The sequence below is a fragment of the Lipotes vexillifer genome, unplaced genomic scaffold, assembly GCF_000442215.2.
Source record: "Lipotes vexillifer unplaced genomic scaffold, Lipotes_vexillifer_v1.1 scaffold418, whole genome shotgun sequence".
Taxonomy (NCBI): domain Eukaryota; kingdom Metazoa; phylum Chordata; class Mammalia; order Artiodactyla; family Lipotidae; genus Lipotes; species Lipotes vexillifer.
In genome coordinates, this window is record NW_006798629.1 from 2,845,169 (window position 1) to 2,866,171 (window position 21,003).

The 21,003-nt window shown below is 37.3% G+C and overlaps 1 protein-coding gene across 1 annotated transcript in view; it reads right to left on the reverse strand.

Moving 5' to 3' along the window:
- Positions 1-21,003, reverse strand: part of KCNH8 (potassium voltage-gated channel subfamily H member 8) — a 397,642-nt gene that overhangs the window by 60,396 nt on the left and 316,243 nt on the right. The window contains exons 9-11 of the mRNA XM_007470616.1: positions 17,419-17,618; positions 16,293-16,542; positions 10,496-10,710 (exon numbers count right to left, since the gene is read on the reverse strand). Coding sequence (XP_007470678.1) covers positions 10,496-10,710; positions 16,293-16,542; positions 17,419-17,618 — 665 coding nt within the window. The remainder of the gene's footprint in view (positions 1-10,495; positions 10,711-16,292; positions 16,543-17,418; positions 17,619-21,003) is intronic.

Genomic DNA, 21,003 nt, shown 5'->3' on the forward strand with positions numbered 1-21,003 from the left:
CTATGTTTGCCACAACTTCTGAATCCACTGGAAAACACCTGTATGAGTGTTTCAGAACATAAAATATACACTGGATGCAGGTAAAGTTTCCAGGCCATTACTTACTGAGCTTTTCCCAGCACACCTGACACTGTCTTAAGCACCATAGAAGTGTAGGGTAGGTAAAACCATTCACCACAAGATACTTCAAGGAAGGGGATTTGCTCCCTACGGGAGAGTATTTTAAAATACACAACCAGCAAAACACTTGTTGAGCCTGGGATGGCAGGGAAAGCTGACATGGTAAAATGCCATGTGAGTCCTTCAATATGCAATTTTCTAAGAACAATTATCTCAGAAAGGTGCAGAATTAATTATGTTCTCTTATTACACAAGACTGTGCTAGCAGATGCACACCTACACACAGGCTACTCTTGAAGAGCTAAGTATCTGGGCTGTCAGATATGATTTTTTAAATTATTACTATTCAGTAAATCATTTTCAAGAAAATTGCTTCCAGGCAGCCCAATCTTATTTGAGACTGAAATGGGGACTAAATTTAAACCAAGTCCCTCCTTTGGAAATCACTCTCTTTTCACTATAATCTTGAAAAAAATTGTAATATAGTCACATAGGAAGCAAGAGATATTGGAAAATCACAGACTTCACTTGAAAGACCCATTCAGGTTTGTTTTTATCTAAGGGAAGAAGCAAGGAGTCGAACCTCATGGATACAGTACAGCTTAATTATAGAAGAAATTGTCTAGTGCCAAGAGGTTCAAGTGAACATAACTCAAATAGGGCCTGGGAATTAGATGCTTCTTCCAATGACATTTGCATTTGAGATAGGGCTGCCTATAAAACTGGAGGTAAAGATTCACCTTTGCATATTAAAGACTTATGGTCCATACCCAAATAGAAATATAAATTCATATTCAGATTCCACTGAGGCTAATGCTGATTAAGAAATATGAGACATGCTTGACCATCATATATACTACAGACTTTATACCTAGTTACCTAAGTTTACCACTTAGGGCAACAGACCTGTGTATTACATTCTGATCAAATATTTTATAACCATAGATAAGCTGCTCTACTAGACCCTGGAGTTTTCCACATGCTCGCTTCATCCAAAAAATTTGTGGCCTCATGCCCTGGGCAATAAAAGTGAGGTGAATAACAGTTCAGAATTATTTGATGTTTAAAAGTTCTCTACTTTCTGGGGGTATTATTGTTGTAACAGTTAATCTATGTCTACTGAAAATATATGTGTTACCTTAGATTTGAAGGTAGATCTTTTTTTTTTTTTTCATCTTAATACCTACTATACCAAACCACTTGGAGAAATTATATTACCTACATAGCAAGAGTTTTTTTCCCCTATTTTTCAGCTTAAATTCCTCCTATGGCTTTTGAAAACTTCTTGTCCTGAACTTAGGGGAACTGAAAAATTGCTGTTTTGCAATTTAGCTGTTCTTTTAATTTGTTCTTTCAAATTCTACTATTGACACTCTCTTTGCTTTTGTTACTTCTAAGATATATAATTCTAAAGTCCCATAACTTTTCATTTTAGACTCCATTTACTGGCTATATAGGCTGCTCTCTTTAGGACTTAATTCATTTTCTCAAAATTTCACATAGGTTCCAGGTCCCAAAGTAAGATTTTTGACATTTATTCATTCAAGTATCAAATATATATTAAATGTTGATTCTGCACCATGCTCTGATTTAGGCACTGAGGATATATATAGAACAAGACAAAGTCTGAATAAAATAGACATTCTGGCAGGAGAAACTGACAATGAACATGAAAACATATGTATTAAAGTAACTGAGATCTTGTTAAACACTATGAAAAAGATAAACAAGGTGATGTGACAGAGGATAACTGGGAGAGGCAAACTCCAGGGCAGGCAGTCAGGTAAGGTCAGGGGAGTAGCACTGGAGAAAGAAAAAATAGCAATGCAAAGGCACTGAGGCATGAGGGGCAGGCAGGCACCTGGCATGTGTAAGGAGAAAGCAGGCCAGTTTGTTGGAATGCAATGCTGGACACGAGTTGATATCTGATGTATCAGATAAGTTTGAACGACAGGCAGGAGTTGGAATGCAGAGAATCTTGAAAGTTATGGTGGGAAGTCTGGATTTTATTAACAGTTCATGAGGATCCATTGAAATACTTTAAGCAACAGAATGACATGTTCCAATTTATATTTTGAAAAGGTTTCTCCTGTAGACTTGAGGAAATAGGGTGGGTAAGGGTTTAAGAAAAGAGGCAAGGATGGGTGCAAGCAGTCTACACAGGGGATGCTCCCACATCCCACAAGGCCATTCCTTCAAGGTACAGAAAGAAAAAAAAACATTTGACAAAATTCTACATGCACTTATGATAAAAACTCTAGAAAAAGTAGATATAGAGGGAATGTACCTCAACATCATAAAGGCCATATATGACAACCTACAGCTAACATCATATTCAATGGTGAAAAGCTGAAAGCTTTTCCTCTAAAATAAGGAAGAAGACAAGAATGCCCAATCTCCTCTTTTATTTAACATAGTATCGGAAGTCCTAGCTATAGCAATTAGGCAAGAAAAAGAAAAATGTCATCCAAATTAAAGAGGAAGAAGTAAAACTGTCACTATTTACAGAAGATATGATAGTATGTATGTATATATTTACAGATATATGATACTGCATATAGAAACCCCCCCCAAAAACTATTAGAACTAATAAATGAATTAATTAAAGTTGCAGGATACAAAATTAATATCCAGAAATCTATTGTGTTTCTACACATTAATAACAAACTATCAGAAAGAGAAATAAAGAAAACAATCCCATTTATAATTTCAACAAAGAGAATAAAATATTTAGGAATACATTTAAACAAGGAGGCAAAGGACCTTTATTCTGAAAACTATAAGACATTGAGGAAAGAAATTGAAGATGACACAAACAAATGGAAAATTATACCGTGCTTATGGATTAGAAGAATCAATATCGTTAAAATATTCATACTACATAAAGCAATCTGCACATTCAATGCAATCCCTATCAGAATACCAATGGCATTTTCCACAACACTAGAACAAATAATCCCCCAAGTTTTTTGGAACCACAAAAGACCACAAATAACCAAAGTAATTTTGAGAAAGAAGAACAAATCTGAAGGTATCAGGATCCTAGACTTGAAACTATGCTACAGTGCTAGTAATCAGAGAGTATGGTACTGGCACAAAAACAGACATGAAGCTCAATGGCATAGAAGAGAGAGCTGAGAGATAAACCCACACTTATATGGTCAGTTAATCTATGACAAAGGAGGCAAGATTATTCAATGCAGTAAAAGTCTCTTTAATAAATGGTGTTGGGAAAACTGGACAGCTACTTGTAAAGGAATGAAATTGAACCACTTTCTCACACCATATACAAAAATAAACTCAAAATGGACTAAAGGTTTAAATGTAAGACCTGAAACCATAAAACTCCTAGAAGAAAACATAGGCAGGAACTTCTTTGACATTGGTCTTAGCAATATTTTTTTGGATATGACTCCTCAGGTAGAGGAAACAAAAGCAAAAATAAACAAATGGGACTACATCATACTAAGAAGCTTTTACACGGGAAGGAAACTACCAACAAAACAAAAAGGCAATCTACTGAATGGGAGAAGGTATTTGTAAATGATATATCCAATCAGTGGTTGGTACCAAAATATATAAAGAACTCATACAACTCAGTATCAAAAAACCAAATAACCCAATTAAAAAATGGGCAGAAGACCTAAATAGACATTTTTCCAAAGAAGACATACAGATGGTCAAAAGGCACATGAAAAGATCCTCAATATCACTAATCATCAGGGAAACGTAAATGAGCTATCACCTCACACCTTTAAGTATGGTTATCACAAAAGGGACAATAAATAACAGGTGCTGGCAAGGATATTGAGAAAAGGGAACCCTCATGTGCTGTTGGTGGAAATATAAATTAATGTAGCCACTACAGAAAGCAGTGTGGAAGTTCCTCAAAAAACTTAAAATAGAAATACCATATGATCCAACAATTCCAATTCTGAGTAGTTATCTGAAGAAAATGGAAACACTAATTTGAAAAGATGTATGCACTCCCATGTTCACTGCAGCACTACCTACTATAACCAAGACATGGAAACAATCTAGGTATCCATCGATATATGAATGGATAAAGAAGATGTGGTATACTATACAATGGAATATTACTCAGCCATAAAAATAATAAAGTCCTGGCACTTGCAGCAGCATGGATGAACCTGGAGAGTATTATGCTAAGTGAAATAAGTCAGACAGAGAAAATCACGTACTGTATGATTTCACTTATATGCGGAATCTAAAAGACAAAAGAACAAACAAAACAGAATTAAACAGAAACAAACTGGCAATTGTCAGAGGGGAGAGGGTTGGGGGGTGGAATGAAATAGGTGAAGGGGATTAAGAGGTAAAAAATTCTGACTAGTGAAAAAAAAAAACTGGCTACAAAATAAATAAGTCACAGGGATGTAACATACACATAGGGAATACAGTCAATAATATTATAACAACTTTGTATGGTGCTAGATGGCAACTGGATTTATTGTGGTGATCATTTTATAAGATCTAAAAATATTGAATCACTATGTTGTACATCTTAATCTAATCTAATATTGTTTGTTAATTATAACTCAATTTAAAGAAAAAGAATAGAGACAGGGAGAACCATTATGTCACTTCTCTTTTGTCATGGTCAGGGAGATATGTCTCATTACCTACCTGCCCACCCTCCCACCCCATACACACCCCACAGGCTGGTGAGAGCAAGTTGACTCTCCCATTAGCATGTAACTTTTACATTTAATTATGTTGTAATATATAGGTGTCATCTGATGTATATGACCACTCTGGAAAGTTTTCCATTAATTATGTCTATAAATGTGCTTGTTTCACTCGAGAGTCAAGACCGGAATGCATAGTTTTGTAACTACACTATTGAAATATGGTGCTTGGTGTGTAGAGAGAGTGTGTGTTGATGGGGGGTTTGGGGTACTGTGATGAAGCTTGAGGTTCTGAGCAGCTATGGGTCAGCACCATAAATCACCCACATACCATCAAATACATCAAAACTGGAGGAAAGCTGCTAAAAGTGGGTGCTCCTCACAGGCTCCCTTGTCTCTGTTCAGGAACCTTCTCTGAAATTTGGTGTAACCTCTTGTGCTGTAGTGGAGGTGGCATTTCAAAGACCTTCACCCAGAGGCCACTGACACTCAGGAACCTTGGGAAATATTTCTCTCTTTACTAAAGGGTGGGGAGAGTGAATGAGGAGACTTTATTTTTTATGCTGATCAGATTATATAAAAATAATGGAAAACTAAGGGAAAAAATGAGGTAACCAACACACTTAAACTGTAATAGGTTTCCAATCAAAAAATGGGCAGAAGACCTAAATAGACATTTCTCCAAAGACATACTGATGGTCAATAGGCACATGAAAAGATACTCAACATTGCTAATTATTAGAGAAATGCAAATCAAAACTACAAAGAGGTTTTACCTCACACTGGTCAGAATGGCTATCATCAAAAAGCCTACAAATAATAAATGCTGGAGAGGGTGTGGAGAAAATGGAACCCTCCTACACTGTTGGTGGGAATGTGAATTGGTGCAGCCACTGTGGAGAACAGTAGGGAGGTTCCTTTAAAAACAGAGTTGCAATACAGTTCAGCAATCCCACTCCTGGGAATATATCCGGAAAGGATGAAAATTCTAACTCAAAATAATACATACACCCCAATGTTTATAGCAGTACTATTTACAATAGCCAAGACATGGAAGCAACCTAAATGTCCATCAACAGAGAAATGGATAAAGAAGATGTGGTACATATACACAATGGAATATTACTCAGCCATAAAAAAGAACGAAATAATGCCATTTGCAGCAACATGGATGAACCTAGAGATTATCATCCTAAATTAAGTAAATTAGATAAAGACAAATATCATATGAAATCACTTGTATGTGGAATCTAAAAAATGATACAAATGAATTTATTTACAAAACAGAAACAGACTTACAGACACAGAAAACAAACTATGGTTACCAAAGGGGAAAGAGAGGAGGGATAAATTAGGAATTTGGGATTAACATATACACACTACTATATACAAAATAGATAAACAAGACCTACTGTAGAGCACAGGGAACTATACTCAATATTTTGTAAATAACCTGTAATGGAAAATAATCTGAAAAAGAATACATATATAAATGTATAACTGAATCACTTTGCTATATACTTGAAACACTGTAAATCAACTATACTTCAGTAAAAAAAATGACAAAAAAAAGTTAATAGGTTTCATTGAGTAACCCGTTAAGGTAAAACCAGAGAATTTATCACCTTTTTCCAACAACCATTGCCATTTGCTGCTTCACAACCTTACCACCAAGTCAGAGTCCACGATGTGCAAACCCAGAACATATCTACACATAGCCATAGCAATATCTGATCTTCAGTGTTTTAGCACTATTAATTTTTGAAAACATATTTTAGATACTCTTCCATCACTATTTATCTCAAATTCAAAATTCTTATATTAAGGCAAACTAAATTTCACAACCAACAACAGATGTGTCTGTGCTAAAATCAATTTTATAGGGTTTACCATGAGAAGGTGTGAAGCAAATTTCTTAGCATCTCCATAGACCGAAATAACTAAATTAATCTATGTCATTATTGGGGTCATCTAGGAGATATAAATAAGGGCAAACACAGAGAATACACTGAGTGCATAAAACTCCTAATTAGCATGAGATCAAAACAGTACTAGGTAGCCTTTTCACAAACTTAGAAAATATTTTACACATTTTAATTAGTTTTCCTGTGGGAATTGGATGGGCTACTATTCTAAAGTTACGTAATTTAACAGAATTCTAGAGTCACAGCTTACTGTTACATGCATACCTTTTGACTATTTCTTAAAATGCTTCTTTGGTCTTTATTTCAAAATGGGTTGATCAGTCTCCTCTTTATCCAGATGTTCTGGTAACAGTCTCTGTCACCTGATAGTTTATAAACTACTTGGGATAGAAGTGATACCCAGAGGCAAAATTAGAAAGACACAAGGCAATCAAACAGAGAGAGTTAAGCTAATATGTGTCAGAAACAATGGGGAATTTGTGGATGAAGGGAAAGGATGAAGAGGAGAGGAGGTGAGACCAAGAATAAAGGGCTGAACAACGGGGCAGGGAGGCCACAGGAGTTTTAAGAATAAGGATATAGAGTGAAGTCACATTTATACTGTTTGCATTTCCATCATGCAAATGTTCCTCCTTCTAGGACTCATTGACCAACCTTTCACACGGGCTTCAACCTACCAGAAACCCTGTGTGACTGGATATTTTTGTTGGCACATGTGTGGGTATTAAGGAGGGGGCTGGGTTCCACACTGGTCTTACACCAGAGTTGCAGAGCAGAGAGCAGGAATCCATGACCATAGGTAATCGTCAGAATATAAGCTCCCCCCAAAGTCATAGTATCCTTGGAAACAGCACAAGACTTCTCCCCCGGGTTATGAAATTATGGGTCAGGGTGGTCCAAATTTACCTTTAGAAGGTATAGCATCCCAGGATCTTGGATATAATGTAAATAGAACTTCTGAGTGATACAAGATGAGGAAACACAAAATATAAAACAATAAGGGTCTCAGAGGTAAGCGCCAGTTCCCATTAGCCCTTAAAATGTAACTTAGAAGGAGTCCTCTGTAAAGAAGCAAGACTTTTGGTTTCAGCCACAATGAAATGGCTTATATCGAACTAAAAAATAATTATAAATCTGGACAAAATATATAAAATAACTGTTTGAAAGCACTGGAGAGCAAGCAACTTAGGTCAGACTTGAAGGGCTGTGTTGCCTGGGAAAAGGGAAGTCCATCAGTGTGAGGACCATGTTTATCCAGGTGTTTTCCTGAGACACTCAGCCGTTTCAGTGTGAGGTGGAAGAGAAAGGAACAGTCTTCCTGGACGAGGACGTTTAGGTGTACCAAACCACCTGGGATTTGATGAATAAACCCCAGAGAGGAGGGAACTGCATCAATGGGGCCCTTGAGGCATCAGCCAGCTCCCCATTTGAGCCTACACAGGGTGGTGCTCCAAGAAACCAGATGATTTCCATAACCATGTGATGCTCAGGAGATGCAGGCTGGAATTCAAGGCCTGCCAAATTGGAGAAGCCTTGGTGAACATCCAAGGATTTTAGCTGAGATCCTGAAAAAAATCATGTCTTACTTAGGAGTGAGAGCTATAGCACCAGAGTAAGGGCACAACTGAAACAGATCAGCCTAACAAAGCTGAAGAGAAACTGTGGGCAGGATGAAAGTGATTTGCTGGTACTCTATCTGCCTGCCAAAAGAAACTATAACCCTATCTGGAGGGAAACAATGTGAACACTTTTTCATAAACAATATCTACAATGAAGCAAAATCATGATATCTGCTAAAAAAGGGGTGGGGGCCAAATAACCTAAAAGGAAACAAACAAACAAAAAAACCACACACAAGAGAAATAACAGATCACGAAAATAGTCTCATTGGCAATTCAGACACTGGAGTTTTAAAATCACTATGATTAATGTTTCAGCAAAGAGAAGAAGATAAAAAATGGATTAAAGGTAAGAATTCTTAAAAGTAACCAAATAAGAAGAAACTAGGGGTTGAGATCCCATATTTTCCATTTGTCTATGCTGAGGAATGTTGGCTCTTCCTCTCTTCCCTCATTTCTTTTTCCCTTTTTGGTGGCTTCGATGCCCTAACTCACCTCCACTCTTCAAAAATAGTTGTCACATTACGCTGTCGTGGAGAGCACAAAAGGCAACTATAGTCATAGACCTTGATTTATTGAAAGGGAAGACAAGAAGAGTGTCTTCAAGAAGAAGAGACAACAGGGGACTTCCCTGGTGGCACAGTGGTTAAGAATCCACCTGCCAATGCAGGGGACAGGGGTTTGAGCCCTGGTCCGGGAAGATCTCACATGCCATGGAGCAACTAAGCCCATGAGCCACAACTACTGAGCCCACGTGCTGCAACCACTGAAGCCGGCACGCCTAGAGCCCGTGCTCCACAACAAGAGAAGCCACCACGATGAGAAGCCCGTGCACAGCAGTGAAGAGTTGCCCCGCTCGGCACAACTAGAGAAAGCCCGCGCGCAGCAATGAAGACCCAATGCCGCCAAAAATAAATAAATAAATAAATAAGAGACAACATAACTACGAGTTTACAGATTTTAAAATGACAGACCCCTGTGCCCATATTCTGTCCCTGCCACCTACAAGTTTGTGTGACCTCACACACGTTACTTAACCATTCTGCATCTGCCTCCTGTCCTGTAAAACCTAGTTGACACTCACCTTCAACAGTGGCTTTAAGCACTAAATGAGATGTTTTACACAGGCAGAGTACTTAGCACAAGTAAGTTTGCAATAAATATCGATACCTCCTCTGCCGCTTGTCATCATCAATGGAGAGAAGCACACATTCAAAAGTGGTGATCTTGAACGTCAGAAAGGGATACCATCTACATACTGTGCCATTTGACATCCTCCACCAAGATGAAGTCATATGCAATTTGGGTTCATTCTTTACCTTTCAAGTGGAGAATACTGATGACGAACAAAATGTCCCCACAAGTGGGTGAGTCAAAACAAGAGCTTCGTTTCTTAAACCCTTAGGGAAAAAATCGAGTATAGCAGATATCTGGGGCAGCTCAAGGCAGCAGATCAAGGCTTCTGTTCATAGAGAATGCTCTGCGTACGTGCTCTGGTTTGCCTTTCAACAATCATCCCTATTAAATCATTGGTCTCTCTGACACATCTAATGAAGTCATGTTCATGAGCAGCTTAATCACGGGATGCAGTTTGGTACATATTTTGACAGGAAAGCTGTTTGTATAAACTGAAACATGCAGCAAATATATAATTTCAGAAAATGTTCATTATGCTTTCAGCGTGACAATCTTTGGCTTGAATCCTTCCGTGCATTTTTAGTCATTTTAAGATAGGCTGTTTTGAGTACCGGTTAACAAATAAGAAGATATTCTTAAGCAAAATGCATGTCAAGCCAGTGGAGTAGTGAATAATTACACACACAGCAAACTCTGCACCACATACTCTATCCAGAAATCTTTCAGTTCGGGAGAAGTCACACATCTCTAGCTGAATATTATATGTCCCTGAAATTGATTTTGGCTATAAGCACATGAAAATAAAAAAGAAAGAAACTGAATTAAGAGAAGTCATCCGTAAATAATACTTTCCTAAAATTTTGATAACAATCTCCAGGTTTGACTTGTAGCTAATTATCTAACTGCTCAATTAGTAACTGAACAGTCCTACCTTATCTGCTCAGAGACTTTTTGAAGTGAGGTCAGGACATGTGCCTTTCCTGTTATAAATGATCTCCAGGCCCCGTGTGTTTGGGACTCAGCACTAATTAGAAGTGAGACTTACATCACTCTCGTGACCTTCTCGAAGGTTGTATGTGAGGTCATGCTGAATGTCTTCCACAAATTTGTGAGCATATTCTGGGTAAAGGTCCAGCACTTCAAAGAGTCCTTTGAGGATGATGCACTGGAGATCACAGTAGGTTAGCGCCTTCACATCCGCGTTGGTCTTGATCACTTGGTCCTTAATTGATAGATTGGCTCCAATTAAATCCCCTTTCCCTTGAAACAGTGAAAAAAAGAGACATGTAGCTTTAATGAAAAGCAAGCTTGGGACTGGTAACTTTGTCTGATTTACAGGCTTCATTTCTCTGAAATTACACTGAAAGAGAAGAGGAACCTTTATCTGGGGCAGGGTTTCTCAGCCTCAGCAGTGTTGAGATTTGGGGCCTGATCATTCTTTGCTGGCAGGGAGAGCATTCCGTACAGGGTAGAATGTTTAGCAGCATCTCACATCAGCCACCCCCCGAGATGACACCCAAAACATCTGCAGGCATTGCCAAATGTGCCCTGGCAATCAAAATTGTCCCCAGTTGAGAAAACTCGTCTAGAGAATAAAGCCTAGGAGCCTGAGAGTTAGGAATTGTAGGTCATACATGGGCTCCAGACAGGTCCCTCACAGGATTTGGTCAATGACTTTAGACAAAGCAGTTGACATTTTTCGTCATAGTTGCTTTAACCACTCAAGAGAAATAATAATGGCTCAGTTTTTCTGACTGTAAAAATGCTCCAGGATTCTGAGGTTTAGACCATCAAGAGGTATATTAATCATTTTGATTCTAGTACTTTGGGCAATAATATAAGCATCACCATCTAATATACTCGGGTTGTTTTATTTATCTCTGAACATGTCTACAAGACAGGAGGCGGGGCATGGAGGAGGAGGGTTGAGAGGCAGAGGCAACTACTGGGCATTACGGACCATGCAACCTATTACATACAAATGCGAAATACAAGTCATAGTTTTAATGCTCTGTGAAAGTGTAAAAATCCCATTTCCTCCAGCAACAAAGAAAGTGAACAAATAAAAACTATGAGCTCTTCCACTGTGGGGAGAGATGATCTAACACTACTTTATTCACATTTTCTGTGTCCCACCCCACAGCCAGCACCTCTGATCTTTTGTAACACCTCTGTCGATCAGTCTTAGGCTACACTTCACCTGTATGGGAACTAGCTTACTTCCTCGAGTTTGCTGATTAGATAATATTGGACAAGTTATTTGAATCTTTAAAATCTTAAAATTGATTCAAATCAGTTTAACCTGGCAGGAGGGTGAGCATAATTGTAATTACTAACAAAGAGCTGATTGCAGCTTCAGTTTTATTTTCGACAGAGCCATTAATTCACTCAGCGTCCATGTGAGAAATCTGCAAGAAAATCCATTCAATTCTCAGACAAACTTAGGTTAAAAGCTGAGGTAATATGACCAAGTTCGCACTGGATTCAAGGCTCCAACTTAGGAGTTTCTACTTTGTCTTTGCTTTGTCCTCAAATATCATCATGCCTATAAATAAATAAAATAACTTATTTATTTATATAGTTTTATGGCCTCTTTGTTTCATTTTATAGGGAACCAACAACCACTAATTGACTAACCAAAAACCACCAAGCAAATAACATCTTTGGAATGTTATAGAACAAATTGCCCCATCCATTCTTCATTCAATTAATTTTTTAACTTTGAAACTTTTATTTTTTACTGTGCCCAGAATTTCTGGAAGCAAAGTCTCTGGCATGCAGCAGGCTTCAATAAAAGTCTGTTTTATTGAATTTGACAGTACAAGGAGATGTGCCACATCAACCATGAATACATGAGATATTCATAAATATTTGTGCCAGATCAAAACATTGTAAATTATTCTAGGTATTATCTTTGAATTAAAACCTTGAAATTGAGCCTATTTGGCAGAAGAAAAAAGACTAAAATCTATATTTATAAACACTAAGAGAAGAAACAGCCATATAGTGCTGAAGAATTCAAGTTTGATTTATTGTTGTCACCAATTCTGCTAAACTTGGAAATTTCTTTTCTTGCATGTTTTGTTAGAAATCTAAACTGCTGATCAAAAACTCAAAGTTGGATACTGATGCAATATGTAAATACAGCCAGGATGGACTGAATACAGCAGATTTTCAAATTTTGTATATCTGAGGAGAATTTACCATGATGCACCATGTTGCCGCGGTGAGAATTCACATATTCTGTTAAGCAACTGGTGTTTGGAAAAACTTTAAGGTCATCATACTTTCACACCTGGTGATTTTGGCCACAATCACCCCAGCATCTTGCTAAACTTGGCATCCTAGAAAGAATTCTAGTTTATTTATTTATTCAGTGGATAATTATGGACCACTGACATGTGTGCCAGACCTCAGGTGGAGCCTGGTCATCACCCTCACTAATTTTATGATTTTGTGGATTACTCCCTACCTAGATGTAGAGCCTATATCTAAGTTTCTTAATTACACTGGGTTTCAGTATCCTTATTTCTAAAAGAAAAGAAGATATTTATGTTCCCTTAGAGTCTCTATTATTCAGAATTCCATTACTGATATTTGCTAATCATTATTCTTCCATTGGGCAAAAAAACGTTGATGGGATGCATGTGCAAACCATCCTGGTTAGAGCTATAACTTATGTTTAATTGTAATTAGGCAGACTAATGCCATCTGTGAAGAGTGCATTTATCTGTGCTTTGTCATCTTCTTTTAAACCACAATGAAGAAAGTGTTCAATTACCAGGACATGAAATGAATGTGTATAAGGCAGACAAGTTCTATCCCTGGAAAAATCCCTGCCTCTGTGTCAACTGCCTCCCCCAAAAGCATCAGATTAAGAACACCTTCAAGAATTGATAGGACGATGGGATTGTTTGAATAAATTATGGCTTGACAGCTGTTTGGTGATACTTTTCCCCTACGACATTATGTATTAATTATTTTGTTGGCAGAGTGAACATGTACTAAATATCTATATTTTAAGCCATGTGCTTAAGTTTATCAAAGTCAGGATTGATTTAAATTGGCCCATAAGATAATATTACCATAGGGGAAGTAAAATAGTCAGTCTCCGTTGAAATAATGCTAACCACAGAGAGAAAATATGACTAATGTATTATCTTTGGGTTTAGTCCCAATATAGCATAGGCGTGTTTCGAATGGTCATGTGCATTTTTGAGAGATATATGGTAGCAGCAAAGATGGGAAAATGTTAATTACGGGAAGCTCAATTTATGTAGGAAATGTGGGCCAGAAGCACAAGGCAATAAACTAAGTCTTTTAGTTGTTAGTAGAATTTTTTTAAAATAAGAAAATCCGATGGAATTGTGTATTACAAACAATAGTATTTACATACAAGCCATCAAATTTGTACCTATCGTGACATAGTATCAGGGATGATGCCTTCGTATTCCATTCCTAGAATTGTTGCTAGCTAACAAATTTGAAAATTCACCACAATTATGGAAAAACCCACATTATATACATTTAAAAATAGTACATTAATTTGCTTACATGTATAACAAACCATAAGCTGATAGAAAAATAACTAAATACCCTTTAATTTTATTTATTTTATTTTAAACTAATTTTTATGGGAGTATAGTTAATTTACAATGTTGTGTTAGTTTCTGCTGTACGGAAAAGTGAATCGGTTATACATAGACATATATTGACTCTTCTTTAGATTCTATTCCCATATAGGTCATCACAGAGTGTTGAGTACAGTTCCCCGTGCTATACAGTACGTTATTAGCTATCCATTTTATATATAGTAGTGTGTATATGTCAATCCCAATCTCCCAATTTATCCCTCCACCACCTTTCCCCCTTGGTAACCATAAATTTACTTTCTACATCCGTGACTCTATTTCTGTTCTGTAAATAAGTTCATTTGTACCATTTTTTGAGATTCCGCATATAAGCGATATCATATATTTGTCTTTGTCTGACTTACTTCAATCAGTATGACAATCTCTAGGTCCATCCATGTCGCTGTAAATGGCACTAAATGCCCTTTTAAAAGCAGACTGTTTCAATGGACAGGCTATAAAACTGATAGTGGTAATAAGGAAGCCCACAGGTAAAGAAAGGTTTTTGAAGCAAATTTAGAAATGATTGTCACTTTTAATTTTGAATAAAAAATGATAGAATGATCTTTAACTTCATAGAGTTGAGAAGTGGGCAGGAAGAGTGTTAAATTCTCCTCTTGAAAAACACACACATACAGAGTCTCACTCTCCCACTGATAATGAGCTGGCCACACTGAGGATAAATACACTTTTAGTTGCTCTTCCATGCCTTTCTATTAAGGAGAAAAACATAAGGGGGTGAATCAAGAATTGAGCCCAAACTTTGGAAGGCAAGCCCTACCTTTCCTCTGGGATGTGGCAAACTGAAGTCAATTGGAAGCAATGGAAAGCATTCTTCCATTTGGTATTTTACCCCTCGCTGCCCCCATCTCTGCACCTCTAACTGGGGATAATCATAGCAACCTAATAGGGTTGCAAGATTTGAACTGGATAATGGACATACAACACCCAACTCACATTAGGGAATCATTCAATATTAGTTCTCTTCTCTCTTCCCAAATATAACCTATCTTGAAGCTTACTAGCTAAAATCCAGAGACTGCAGACTTAACAATGATCATATAGAATAAAAGGCATTGTTCAGAGGTGGAAAGGACATTGGATACAGAGTCTGAAGACCTAGGTTAGCCTTGACTTTGGAAAAATGAGAAAATACCTCTCTTATCTGTCTCTTTGTGTTAGGAAAACGTAACTAAGGTCCCACATGTGAAAATACTTTGTTAAGCGTTGGGTTGTCCACAGATATTAGGTTCTTAAATATGAAAATTATAAATAAATGAAAAGTGCTGCATTAGCCACTTTTAATTAACACAAATTCTAAACATTATCATTCTACACTGGTGTTCAAAATATATCATTTAGACCAGTACCTAATTTATTCGTAGGCCCTCAAGAAATAATAGTTGAATAAATAAATGAACAAACAGATAAAGAAACAAATGAAAGTGGTTTTTAAAAGAGGTACACATAAAATTGCAGATAGCAAATTTTCTACATTAACCCTGCATGTCACCTTTTGTCAGCTGACATTTACATTTCAATGAACACCAATTATGTCTTAATAGTTGGAGTCAACTTTGTGGTATAAAATATTCACAAATTGTCCGAATTTTTGAGGGAGTGAAAAAAGCCTATCATCACCTTGACAGAATTGAGTTAATGATTGCTATGATTGCTATGAGAGCTTATTCTCAATATGAAATCATTTTTTGTTCAATTTCTAGCACAGATAAAACAATTTTCAATGTTCTTCTCTGAATTGATTCTCCACAAAAAGGCAGAAATGCCCTCTGAAAACTGACCAGCTGTTTCACCAAGAGGCAGACTATATCATAATTTATAATCTGGCTTTAGGAATCAGAAAGAACTGTGTTCATTCTCTTGCTATGTTATTTGGGGCAAATTAAGTTAACTAAGATACTATATATTCACTTGTAAAGTAGGGATAATATTTATACCACTGGATTTTTAATAAGAATCTAAACATGTGTTGGATATAACACTTAGCACAGTGTAAACTCAATATATGGCATAACAATTAATAATAATAAAAAAAACTAATAATAATAATTTGGCAAATTAAACCCATATCTTGAATCCACATATTCAGCCCTAATTTTCCTTCTCTCAATCACAGTTTTTCCCCCCATTTCATCTCCTTAATTTATGCTCCAGAGTAAAATTTCATGAAGCGTTTCAACTCAGACATACCAAGAATTGCCAGCACCATGCTGTCTTTAAGAACTTCCATGGAGCCCGAGCATACAAAGTAGATGGCCTGCAAAGCATCTCCCTGACGCAGCAGATACTCCCCTGGAGCACAGAAGGAGGTTTTGATGTGTAGGGACAGAGACCTGAGGCAGCCCCGGCTGGCACACTCAAAAAGAGACAACTGCAAGATTTCCTTGTTCAGGTGCATGGTGATGTCAGAACGAAGCTCATCTGGAAAGTCTTTCAAAAGCTGTCAGAGAAGATGAAAGAGGGAAGCAAGTTGGGGTCAGTCTTGCGTAATTGATTGACTATAAGACCACAGGAAGTTTTTCCCACTGTTTGACCAACCACAGTACAGAAGAGGAAATATACATATGAATAATCCTGGAGAGATTTTTCCATGACTGTGACCCTGGTTGTGTGCTCCTAAATAATCAGCTGTTAATACGTCTGGAGAAATAGAATAAATTGATAAAAGACTCTAGAATGAAACATATAGTTCCTTGTGACTTGCTTCCCACAAAGATGCCTACTCAGGACAGAAGATATGGAATTTGGACCCTTTACTGTTTCCTCTGCTGTCATGACCATCTGAAGAGAGGAGAAAACAAATAATTACTTAAAAATATTGATGACTGGTTTCGTTGGGAGGTTGGTGGAATGGTTGCTTGATTTATAGGATACCTTTTCTACAGTGGTGGTCTGCAGTGTTTCTGGATGTCCAAAGATAACATGTTTGCTGAAAAGCCTTTTTGTTTTTTTTTTACTTTGTTGCTTTTAAAGGTAAACATTAACTTGATTAATCTAATATTCCATGATTCCATCATTCAACTGTCATAAGAATTGGTTCCTTCAAAGAGGGTCAATGAGAATGAAAATAAGTCTGCCTGATTGACCAAAGTAGCAAGTTACTGTAAAACACAGGCCAATCCAAAGTGACATTGTAAAAACATAAGCCAGAGCAGATGAAAGAAGATGTATTGAGGTCATGAGAGATTAAAAATAAAGAGATAAAGAAGGTGGTAGGTGTGTATTTCCCTTTTGAGACCTGCATTAGAGCACTTTGCTTTTACCTTAGAATACGTGCTTTCTGCCTGAAAACGTCAACATGAGAAATGCACATTACCTCATTGGAATCTATTCCATTGTTGACTGACCAGGTTGTTTGGAAATATTCAAGCATCCTCTGCTTGAGCTGCTGGGGCAGGTGATGGACACGTATGAAGTCCTTCAGATCCTTGGTTCTAGTGTGATAGAGGGACCACCTGGAATACATCCTCTGTATGATCGCCGTCACGTTTCCAAACACCAGGGCATGCATCAAGGCTAGAGAAAACAACATGGCATATAATGGGAGAAAAATAGGACAGAGGGGCTTCCTCCTTATGTATAAATGTACAGTCTATATATCCTGAATCAGCAGAGGACACGTAGCTGGCCATGTTGACACAGCTATTTTGAAACAGGCTTTTTGCTGCAGCCGCAGTGCCACAGGGTGCATCCTGATGTAGTCATTTCGATTCCATGTGACTTAATCAGAGTAAAAATACCTTTGAAAAATACTCAGTAAATGGGCTTCCCTGGTGGCGCAGTGGTTGACAGTCCGCCTGCCGATGCAGGGGACACGGGTTCGTGCCCCGGTCCAGAAGATCACATTTCATTATGCTTTGAAGATGAGGGTAACGGTATATTCCATGTACGGTTGGCCTCTTCCTGCTAACGGTTGCCAGATTGCTTAGTGCTTCACATAAAAAAAAAAAAAAAAACAAAAACAGTAATAAGAACAATAGACCACTTTGACCCACACTTAATCTGTTAGCCGCCATCCTGGTTATGACAAACTTTGATTTTTGTACTCTATTCACATCTGTATTATTTTAATCGTTGGGTATAACTGTGTAGGTATGATGAAATGGTTTTAATAATTTCATAGAATAAGCTATCAAGTTAGGGCTTAATAGTTATTTTTATTATAATAACAAATATGTTTCAAAAGTAAGTCTATAATAAAAATCTGGTTAGCCTTTATGAGAATATTAGTCTCTTCCTCAAAGCCATCATTTAAAATTAGTTTTAGGATATTAAATATACACATTTCTATTAATAAAGGTACTGAAAAAGGTGTTAGAAATGTAATTGAGGATTTCCTGGGCAATCTGAAGCCAAGATAACACCACCCCAGCTCTCTAGTCACTTTAATTTTAAGGGACATAGATATTAGGAATTCTGAGACCATTCAAGAAACAAAAAGAATTCAGGTATTCTGCTTAGAGTCCTTGCCACCCTTCTGAGAAGAGCCGGGTGGTACACGAACATGTGACTCCTGTTTCAATGAGATTTCTTGGTCAGTCTTCCACTCCCAAAAGCACCACCAGAGTGTAATGAGAGAGCAGGCTTTGTTCACCAGAATTCCAGAGTGGATGGGGATTAGGGATGGATTTTCTCCTGGAAAAACATAGAGTGAGCGAGCAGATGGATTTCACCTCCGAAGGAGTCACCTGCTGTAGGGAGTCGTCAAGTATCTCAAAGTCAGAAAAGATGTGAGGATTTCGCACTAAACAGTAGTTGTTGGTCAAACAACGGGAATGGCCTAGCAGACACCAGCAAGTAGCCTGAGAAGGCCTTGGACCCACCTGGGTTTGTGAAACTGGGAAAGAGAAAGGCCCAAGTGTGCCCACACTTATGGACAGATCAACTCTCTGTGATATTCAGATTTCAGCCCTGATCCCCATGTGACTGGAAAGGAGGTAAGAAGCTCAGGGGTTGGGTGAAATCACTGGTTTCAGTAGTTTTTAGTTAAAAAAAAAAAAGACTAAACATTTCTAGTTTGTCTATTAAGACCTGTCACAAATGTCCCTGTGCCCAAATCTCAACGTCCAAGGACTATGTTAAAAGTTTCTTAGCACCAGAATTGATAATTAGTGCAAATATGTCAACCTGTTGTTACATCCATCCTCCTGAATATTTCAAGATAGCCCCAACCCGAATTCTTTCTTTCGGTTACATTTACCAGAAATTATCAACTTTTGTCATACTAATTTCAGCCTAATCTAACACTGGAGTTAAAATTCTTTATCAGGTTATACATCATCATTTCCCTAAGGAAAATACGGTCACCATGCCAATGAAGTATCCCCATAATAAAGAAGGCCTCAATATTTTGGAGAAGTTACTAGAATAGGGTTAAACTTAGGGTCTATATACAGGAGGCAATATAATGTTGCAGAGGAAATATGGACTTCGGAATCAGACACCATTAGATTAAATTCTGGCTTTACCACTTCTAATTTTGTAAACCAGGCGAGATATGTAATTCCCTTGCATGGTTCCCTTATATGTATATGGGCATAACAGTACCTTATTCATAGAGTTATTTCAGGATTTAAAGAGTTAAAATATCTTTTTTAAAGTGCTTTTAATTGCGTGTGGGTGCTCAATTTATGTTAATTTTTCCCATGAAAGTGAAAGGTGCTATGAATTTCCAGGATGCTCAGTGGTGTAAAATATGCGGGAGGAACCCAGATTTAAGGTTTTCCAGCAACCTGTCAAATAATTGAGTGGTTCTTTGTGGAAATAACTTCTTGATGGAGGAAATTCAAGAAATATTCAAGAAATGCCTGCTACATGCAAGCACACATAGGTGCAGATCCTTCCTAAATGTTCAAAAATGAAATGTCTTCCAAAGGGTTAAAAATATACCAAGAAAAATGCATATTGCTTAACAACTAAATGTTGAATGCTTATTGGCAGGTTCTAAGTAGACGCTCATTCTTCTGTATGGTTTTAGAAGCACAACTGTTCTGCCGCTTAAATATTTTGTTTGGAAGGGGAGACCTCTATTTAGAGTAAACACTCAGCAAAGAAAAGAACTGATTCTGCTCCAAGTCCAAGGAATTAAACACTGATTTCAGGCTCTGTTAATATACTTATGGGCTCAGTGTTTGGAAGCCCCACCATCTGTAGAAAGTATGTAATAATAATCATTTATGGCGTTTAAACTGAGTACTGAGAACAATTTTATTTCATTGATTTTAACCCTACTTTCCTTAATTAAGTGTATGATTTTAACTTTGCTTAATTATAACGTGTGTAAAGCACTTAAGGTAAGAGAAGTAATATGTTCAGATCATTTAGCATCCTAATTGTACATTATCAATAAAATGAATTACTAGATTCATTGTAGCATTCATAAGTGTTGTTGGAAAGCCCTAGTCTATGTCTGAGTCATCATAATTTCAAAGTCTCATTTCAGCATAGGAAAATACTTCTAATTTAAGTAGTTCAAGAAATACAACCCTAGCTCTCGTAGTTTTTCAGTTTTCCTAAGTTATTATTGCCTCTCTGTCACTGGTTATCATTTTCACACTGGTAAAGAGTGTTTGTGACTGTCAGGCCAAATCATTCCATCTACTGTGAAACTTGGACTGAAGAACTTCTATATCCAGGTCAGTCTGGAAATTATCCTTCACTTTTCCTTTTTATTCCTAGCAAACCTGATGTATATAATTCTTAAAGTAGCATGCTAGGCCTACTGCTGAGTCTGTGGGAGGTTATTTTTCTTTGCGGAAGAGTTTTGTATAAGAATGCATTTTGTAAAAGATCATGTTAACATCAGGTTTTCAGAGGAGGCTCAACACTCAGGATCTGACATGAAAAGTAAACAGACCTCAAATGAAAATGCATTCTTATAGGTTGCCTGGCTTTCTCTTTC